Genomic DNA, 9,558 nt, shown 5'->3' on the forward strand with positions numbered 1-9,558 from the left:
ACAAACATTAACACTACTGAGTGAGTGTGTGGGTGAGTGAGTGGGTGGGTGAATGTGTGAGTGTGTGGGTGGGCGAGTGTGTAGTTGGGTGGGTGAATGTGTGAGTTGGAGTGTGATTGGGTGGGTGAATGTGTGAGTTGGAGTGTGATTGGGTGGGTGAATGTGTGAGTTGGAGTGTGATTGGGTGGGTGAATGTGTGAATGAATGAATAAGTGACTGACTGAATGATGAATGTGACTGTGCTGTGCAGGAGGATACTCGCCCACTCACCCAGTCATCAAGATCTTTTGGGACGTGGTGGAGAATTTCAGCGACGAGGAGAAGCGCAAGCTGCTCAAGTTTGTCACCAGCTGCTCACGTCCTCCTCTGCTGGGATTTAAAGTCAGTATACACACACACACACACACACACACACAAAACAAAAAGACTTGAATACAATATACATGTGTATACACAAGGAATTACATATTTATATGTATATTTATTAGCCCCTTCCTGATTTTTTTTATTTTTCTTCTTGCATGTTTGTCACACTTAAATATTTCAGATCATGAAACAAATTTACACATTAGTCAAAGATGACACAAGTAAACACAACATGCAGTTTTTAAAGGTGGGGTGCACGATCTCTGAAAGCCAATGTTGACATTTGAAATCACCTAAGCAAACACGCCCCTAATCCAAATGGGTGTTACCGCTAGCTCCGCCCCAAACACAAACGCAACCCAGGCAACTATTATGGCAGAACCTGCTGGGGCAGCTGTCCGAGGGTATATTTTTTTATCAATGAATGAACTCAATAAACTCAATGAGTAATACTATAGTAAAACAAATGTGTTTTTGTAGTACTCTGTGTTGTAGCGTGAAAGGTTTAGCTCCGTTTCACGCGGAAGACAACATTCAACACCTAGAACCCGAGGCAGAGGTAATGTTTCAAACGCTTTCTGCTAATGTCAGACATGCGCACTGAACACTCTCTCTGCCGCATATTGACAAGACACGCCCCTTTATGCTAATGTCAGACATGCGCACTGAACGCTCTCCGCAGCATATTGACAAGACACGCCCCTTTATGCTAATGTCAGACATGCGCACTGAACACTCTCTCTGCCGCATATTGACAAGACACGCCCCTTTATGCTAATGTCAGACATGCGCACTGAACACACACTCCACAGCATATTGACAAGACACGCCCCTTTATGCTAATGTCAGACATGCGCACTGAACACTCTCTGCAGCATATTGAGGACACGCCCCTTTATGCTAATGTCAGACATGCGCACTGAACACTCTCTCCGCAGCATATTGACGAGACACGCCCCTTTATGCTAAAGTCAGACATGTGCACTGAACACACTCTCCACAGCATATTGACAAGACACGCCCCTTTATGCTAATGTCAGACATGTGCACTGAACACACTCTCCACAGCATATTGAGGACACGCCCCTTTATGCTAATGTCAGACATGTGCACTGAACACACTCTCCACAGCATATTGAGGACACGCCCCTTTATGCTAATGTCAGACATGCGCACTGAACACACTCTCCACAGCATATTGACAAGACACGCCCCTTTATGCTAATGTCAGACATGCGCACTGAACACACTCTCCACAGCATATTGACAAGACACGCCCCTTTATGCTAATGTCAGACATGTGCACTGAACACACTCTCCACAGCATATTGAGGACACGCCCCTTTCTGCTCATTGGCTACAGGTTTGTTTTGTTAGTCAGCCCGACTCAGTTTTCTGAAGCATTTTTGAAACATCGTGCACCTTGCCTTTAAATGAAGGTTTTTATTATGAACAGAAAACAAAAGCCAAACCCACATGGCCCTGTGTGAAAAAGTGTTTGCTCCCTAAACCTAATAAGTGGTTGGGCCACCCTTAGCAGCCAGAACTGCAATCAAGCCTTTGCGATAACTTGCAATGAGTCTGTTACTGCGCTATGGAGGAATTTTGCAGTTCAGCCACATTGGAGGGTTTTCAAGCATGAACCGCCTTTTGAAGGTCATTCCACAGCGTCTCCAGAGATAAACATTCCTAGCTTTCTAAAATTTTATATTATGATACCCCATGAGAAAGAATGGAAAGGAGGATAGAAAGGAAGGAAGAGTGAAAGAAGAGTAAATAAATAAAGGATTTTTATAGAACATGTCAGGGTTCAACTGTAGAAACCTTACAGCTGATGAAGGAAACACTCTCCAGTGAAAAGAAAAGAAGAGATGTAAGGAAGCAATGGAAGGAAGAAAGAATAGAAGGGGAAAGGAAGGAAAGAATGGAAAGGTGCAAGGAGGGAAGGAAAGAATGGAAAGGATTAAGGAATAAAAATAGGAAGGGGAGAAGGGAAGGAAGGAAGAGAGAAAGAAGGAGGAATGGAGTAAAGAACATGCCAGGGTTGAACTGAAGAAACACTTACAGCTGAGGAATGAAACACTCCAGTGAAAAGAAAGGAATGAAACACTCCAGTGAAAGAAAGATGGAAGGAAGCTGGTTAGGGTTAGTGTCAAGGACCACTGGTTCATCTTGAGGAGCTCTACCCTGCCTTCTGCATCCATAATGGGGGGAAATCTGGAGCACCTTCCCACCTCCAGGACCTGCATTAACCTTCTCAAGCTGCCCGAGTTCTACGACCAGCAGCTGATGAGGAGCAATACTCTATGCCATCGAGAAATAATGAAATGACTTTTATAGAACATGTCAGGGTTGCAGTGAAGAAACCTTCCAGCTGAGGAATGAAACACTCTCCAGTGGGAAAATTGTCCTGTGTGGTGAAGGTAAAGGGTTTAATCTAATTCTAATGTCTTCTGATCACAAAGCCACTCTCTGTTCATGGTGAAGCTCTTGGTGAAATCACAGAGGAAAAGTTCTGCAAAAAATGTGTGAACTTTAACTGGCAAGAATTAGAGAGATGCTTTTTAATGAATTTGACTTTGGAGCGGAGAGAGAGAGAGAAATAGAGAAATAGAGACACACACATGGTCCAAGCCGATTTGCCCTCTCACCTCTACCTCATCTCCAGCCATCGTGGCCTTAATTAGGTGCCGTTAAACACCCAGGGATTCATTAAGGGAGAAATGGCCCTGTCAGAGGAAGCCATTTAAAAAAGATGATGGAAATCCTTTTCCCAAAGCGATGGCTCCTGCTCCAGCACTTTCTTCATAAGCAACGATACTTTAATACGTTAATTGTTAGAAAAATGGCACCGTTAAAGCAGAACCCTGAGATGGGTTTTAATCGGGTTCTAACCCTGGCGCTCACACACTCGCTAACAGACCCAGAGAATTGCTGAGGGATCCGGTGGCAGCGATGACCTTCTGGATTATTAGCCATCACTCATGCTCAGCGCTGATTTCAGTGATGAACGATGAGCCGTCAGACCGACTCTTCCATCCCAATCAGCTTCCTGCAGGATTCGGATCTACAGCTCTCATTGGGCTGTGTTCCTGACCTGCTTCAGCTGACAGGAAAATGACATAAAATAATCTTAGACATGCTGCTAAAACATACACTATAAAAACGTTTGGTCAACGTCGGATGGAAGGGATTCAAACTGAAGACGTGCAGATTTCATCGGTCTGTGCTGATCTGCTTCAGGTGATGAAAGAAATATGAATCTTGGACATAAAATAAGGAGGAAGGAAGGCAGAGAGGGAGGTACGGAGGAAATGAATAAAATGACAGAAAGGAAGTAAAATGGAAGTAAAGCAAGTGGAGAAGGAAGGAGGGAGGAAAGAGGAAATGAAGGGAAAAGAACAGAGAGGAGGGAGGAAAGGAAGGATAAAAGGAAAGGAAGGAAAGGAGGAAGGAAGAAAAAGGGAACCATGTTTCCTCCTAGCTGCTTTCATTTATCTTACACAGCAGGTTTTATATTTGTACACAGAATTTAGATGTTACTGTAACTAAGGAAAGTTCAGCTGTGAGATCTGTTGGTACTATGCTGTTGTTTGAATCTATTATCTCCATGCTCGTGTGTGATGTGTTGTCCTATGTGTCTCCTATTCATCTTCAGGAGCTCTACCCTGCCTTCTGTATCCATAACGGAGGGAACGATCTGGAGCGCCTTCCCACCGCCAGCACCTGCATGAACCTTCTCAAGCTGCCCGAGTTCTACGACCAGCAGCTGATGGCAAGCAAGTTACTCTACGCCATCGAGTCGTCCTCGGGCTTCGAGCTCAGCTGAGAGCCGATGGGAAGCGGTCGCTGCGGTGACCAAACAGGGGGCGGGATTTTTTATTCGTAAAACGTGAGACGAAAAGAAACAGAAAGCTCGACACCTTGACGGGCTCGGACACTGAGGCAACCAGGGACAGACACTGAGATTTGAATTTTAATAGTGAACACAAATGAGGAAGTGACTGTACTGCTCGAAAAAAAAATAAAAATAATAAATAACAAAACGATACACTTGATGCATAACTCACCAAAGATTTTTGCTAGGTTATTTTTGTAGCGCCGGTGCTGGACGTTCATGATGTGACGTAGGACGAGATGCTGACGTGACCGTGAGGACGATGTAGTGCTGAGTTTCTTCACGCTAAGACGAGGATTTAGCTTTGCTCTGAGAACCATGCGCATACTAGCATAGTAGTAGTTTAGCATCAGCAAACGTGCATCCTGATTTTTAGCTTTGCTAATAACCGGCTATTATGATTGACGCAGTGGCTACAGGAAAACTCCACCTATTCTCTTTTTTCTTTTTTTCTTTATAAACACATTTATACCAATATCAATGTCCCTCGAAACATAGAAGCACTAACTAGCTAAGCACCTAACATGCTTAATAACGATCTTCTTTGCTAGCTCTCTAGCTACATAAAGTAGTTTAACCCTAATTGGCACTTCAAACATAGCTAGTTTTTTTTTGTTTTAAATATGTCGTGTTTTATGTCTTCTTGCACTCCTAGCTTGCTAATGAGCTAGTTTGCTAAACAGCTAGCAGCTACTATTTTTGTTCCCGGTTACATTCCTAACCAGTCACTTCAGCTCACAGTGCCTTCTGGGTAACGTTCCACTCCTGGATCCTTCATCTAAGCAGCTCGGCTTCACCTGGGGTTTGGAGGCTTGGTTTTTTTTTTAGAGATTTGGAGTTAACGATGAAGGTTTGAGGCACTAATACTGTGTGTGTGTGCGTTTGTGTGTGTTTGTTCACTCAGGGATGGACAAATCAGCAGCTCAGGCCTGGTATATTGTACGTCTAGTGTTTTAGATGTATTAAGACTTTGGAGGAATCAGTTAGCTGCCTCTTCTCTCACATCGACCTGAACATCCTGGCCACAGTCTTTAACTCACGCGTGTACGTTTAAACCGTCCAGTCAAGTCGTATTTTTATTGGTTTAGAGTTCATCTGTACGTCAGGCATCAGCTACGATTTTTAAGCACAACAGGATTTACAGGAGGAGCAAGAGGAAGGCTCCACAGAATCTTTCCCTGAACCAAGAAGTAAAAATAATCCTCATCTCTATTCATCACAGAGATCATTACACGTCCAATTCAGCCACTTGCTTTCTTACTATAACGAGTGAAGATTTGTCCGTCCCTGCTGGTGAAAGATCCACTGCCGGTGCAAATGAAAACGTTTCCACAGGTTAGCGTTCACGTGACGTTTTTGCGAGTGTGCATAAGATTTGCAGTGTTAATTAGGTGTTTGTGAGCGAGTGATTTTTATATAAACGTGTGCGTCTCTCTCTCTCTCACTCTACACGGTCAGTGTTGCCTCAGCATGGCCGTGTTTCATTTTGTGCACTGAACAAGCAGGACGTCCTTTTGACTCGTCGAACCGTCAGCACTAAACCTGACTTCTGTGCAATAACATTAAAATCCGCTTTGCAGCTCCAGCATGTGCCTGTTCATTTCTCTGCTGTTCGCCTTCGGTTGTTGTGTTTGTGTGTTTTTTTTTTTCTCGTTCAGAACGAATACGAGTGTGTGTCCTTCTCTACTGCACAGTGTTTTGAAAAATGCTTCCTTCGTCTCTCTTCTTTTACTCTGTATAGTAGGACGATCTCGCAGCATCCCTGTTAATGATTAAAAAACAAAACGACTACACCGATCTGCCCTGCCTACGATCTCAACCCGAGGGGAAGTCCGCAATACGCCGTTAAGGCCTCGAAAGCCACCGCTGTGAGTCCGTAACAGCCTGACGGTCATTAATACCGCCATCTGAGCACAGAGAGAAATATCAATGTATCAGAGTGTATGTACAAATGATTAAATATGTTTTGGGGGATTTTATTTGCAACTGAGATCTGAGACTGTTTTATTCCTGTGTGTGTGTTGTGTGCGTTTGTGCGTGTCTACAAATGTGTGTTTGTGTGTGTTTTGTTTGCATGTATATCTGTGATTGTGTGTATGTTTTTCTAAGTGTGTGTGTTGTTTTTCTTTTGTATCTGTAAGTGCTTCTTTGTGTATCGGTGTGTGTATAGTCGCACAACTGGTTTCCAAGTTTTATGGCCTCTGACATATAATTAAAGAAACATCCAGTGATGAAACACGGCTTGAGGCCGATCTGTTCGCCGGACACAAATTAAGCCCGCGTGTGCTGCTCATAAATCTATTAGTGAGAGAAAGTGAGATAGTGTGAGATGAGAAAGCCAGAATATTTCTTTATTCATCTCCACACTGACACACACACACACACTCTCTCTCTCCCTGTCTCCCTCTGATGTGCGGCTCACAGAAAGGGCTAATTGGGTCTTAAAAAGCTGACTTGTCCTGCCGCTATGAGGGATTGATTTCAATTATGGCAAGATTTATTTGGGCCTTTTACCTTATAATGGATTACAGCTCGCAGACTTAATGCCGCTTGCCATGAATCATGCTGTGTTCACACATGCACTGGTATTTCCAGCTGTCAATTTATTTAACACTGGAATATGAGAATTAAAACATTTAATCCAGGAGAATTTATTTAAGATGACAGATTGTCCAAAACGGTTATTTCTTCTCAGAAGAGCTTAACATTTCCATGCCGAAAGGAAGACGCTTTGCTCGTCACTAACATCCTCGAGCAGCTCGTATCTAGATCTGTTCTGATGTTAGCAGAGCCGAAGAGGAACTAGAATTTAAGATTTAAATTTACTAGATTTAAGAGCCCGGATTTACTCCCACAGTGTGCTGATGTATTGTGTTTTGGAATAAAAGTCCTTACTTTGGACAGATTTGAAATGGATTTGTAAAATTGGCTAAAGAAAAATGATGCTGTTGCAGTTTTGCAGCAGAAATGGAAGAAAAAAAGAGTTTGAAACTAGATATTGTTACTTAATCGCTCAGGTTACTTTAGAAAAATTAGAATTGGTGGATTTAAAATAATTAATAATGCAGTAGAAGTGCTCTATAACTTCAGACTTGTATCGATGCTACACCACCATCACTCTTCTGAGACCTTGGCATTACAAGCCCAGTGCATTTTAGTTAGAGTGCACAGATTAAAAAAAAAATTGTAATCGCTTGTTTTCAGGTTTTCCATTTCGTTTGATTTGTGTAAAAGGAATAACATCCAAAAAAAAAAAAAACAACAACAAAAACTTTTGTTTGTAAAGGTTGCACAATCAGGGGGCACGGTGGCTTAGTGGGTAGCACGTTCGCCTCACACCTCCAGGGTCGGGGTTCGATTCCCACCTCCTCCTTGTGTGTGTGGAGTTTGCATGTTCTCCCCGTGCCTCGGGGGTTTCCTCCAGGTACTCCGGTTTCCTCCCCCGGTCCGAAGACATGCATGGTAGGTTGACTGGCATCTCTGGAACATTGTCCGTAGTGTGTGATTGCGTGAGTGAATGAGAGTGTGTGTGCCCTGTGATGGGTTGGCACTCCGTCCAGGGTGTATCCTGCCTTGATGCCCGATGACGCCTGAGATAGGCACAGGCTCCCCGTGACCCGAGGTAGTTCGGATAAGCAGTAGAAACGAGAGAGGTTGCACAATCTAATAAGTCTTGGTGATATTTGCAGGTTGTTGCTTCCTCTTCTTCTTTTCCTTGAGTGTGAGCGCCCCCTTGTGGTAACATATGCAGTGCTAGAGCTTTAGTTTACTCTACATCAGTGATGCAATTTATTAATATGCTAGTTCAATTATATGAAATGGATTCATTTAAAAAGAGCAGCAAAAACAATTTCACAATTAAATCTACACCAGTATATACGACATGATTCGTGAGATCCGTAAACATATCCAGTTTGAGGAACACAAAGCCACAGGAGAGCCACAGAAGAGCCATAAAGGCTGCAGGAGAGTTAAACAGTTTCTTATTGCTAGGAGAGAAATGATCTCAGCCATTTATTTTACTAGTTATTGACGTTTCATTTCTTGGAACCTAAATAGCGAAGCTTCATTTCTATATGAGGTTCGCAGGCTAAACTTTTACTACAACCACAGCCAGGTTTATCAGGTTTAACCCAATGTCAACTGTTGGATGGAGCATCATGAGATTATTAGAGCAAACTGAGCACAGATTGTCCTGTTTGTTAACATGTTTAATAAAATGTTCATTCATTCATTCATTCATTCATTCATTCATTCATTTTCTACCGCTTATCCGAACTTCTCGGGTCACGGGGAGCCTGTGCCTATCTCAGATGTCATCAGGCATCGAGGCAGGATACACCCTGGACGGAGTACTAACCCATCGCAGGGCACACACACACTACGGACAATATTCCAGAGATGCCCCAACCCTGGAGGTGTGAGGCAAACGTGCTAACCACTAAGCCACCATATATTTAATATGCTGCAGCACCCAAAATGTCTCTGTCCACACCGCTGTCTCTATGGAACCGGGCAGGAATCAAGCGTGTCTCCCCTGGAGTTCTTAGTCAAGCCTGACACTTATCAGGAAATCAAAAAAAGAGGCTACACAATAACCAATCACAAAATAGCTATCTGGATAAGATATAAAGCAACAACCAATGAAAAAAAAGCATTCATTAGAGAGGGTATTTTCGATGGTCGGTTTGAACAAAACCTCAACACGAAACAGCTTCTCTCTGGAAAGGACATTGTCCTCAATCATGACCCTAAAAATGTCAGGCTTGAGCTGAACTGTTTTAAATGGGAGCAACATTACAAATGATAAAGGAGTCCAAAAAGGCAACGAATACTTACAATAAACACCACCAGTCATAATCTCTCTCTCTCTCTCTCTCTCTCTCTCTCTCTCTCTCTCTCTCTCTCTCTCTCTCTCTCTATATATATATATATATATATATATATATATATATATATATATATATATATATATATATATATATATAATCACACACACACACACACACACAAAATAATAAATGGAGATGTCATGCTTGACTGTTTTCAAAACTTGAGAGCCTTGCTGATCCTAATATCTCAAGGTGGCTTAATGAAGGGCACAAGCACAGAAAGGAGCTGATGAAAAACAAACAAACAAAAAAATGAAAGTGTTGAACTGAGACTAATGACTCACTTTATCACAAAACTTTCAGAGTTAAAGAGTATTTTTTCTTCACTGTTTATTTTTAAATAATAATATTTGACTATCTGCTTTATTCATTCGTTTAGCTCAATATACGTAATGTATTTAA

At 42.5% G+C, this 9,558-nt stretch overlaps 1 protein-coding gene across 4 annotated transcripts in view; it reads left to right on the forward strand.

Moving 5' to 3' along the window:
• The window catches only part of ube3c (ubiquitin protein ligase E3C), a 33,852-nt gene extending 27,602 nt beyond the window's left edge, over positions 1–6,250 (forward strand). For 3 of the 4 annotated variants that reach the window (XM_047823086.1, XM_047823091.1, XM_047823093.1), the window contains 2 exons: positions 251–381; positions 4,025–6,250. In XM_047823086.1, coding sequence (XP_047679042.1) covers positions 251–381; positions 4,025–4,195 — 302 coding nt within the window. In that variant the 3' untranslated portion in view covers positions 4,196–6,250. Of the gene's footprint in view, positions 1–250; positions 382–2,543; positions 2,634–4,024 lie in introns of those variants that run through there. The other variant, XM_047823094.1, reaches the window with a different exon arrangement.
• Positions 6,251–9,558: the final 3,308 nt, after the last annotated feature.

The sequence above is a fragment of the Tachysurus fulvidraco genome, chromosome 1 (assembly GCF_022655615.1).
Source record: "Tachysurus fulvidraco isolate hzauxx_2018 chromosome 1, HZAU_PFXX_2.0, whole genome shotgun sequence".
NCBI classification, from domain to species: domain Eukaryota; kingdom Metazoa; phylum Chordata; class Actinopteri; order Siluriformes; family Bagridae; genus Tachysurus; species Tachysurus fulvidraco.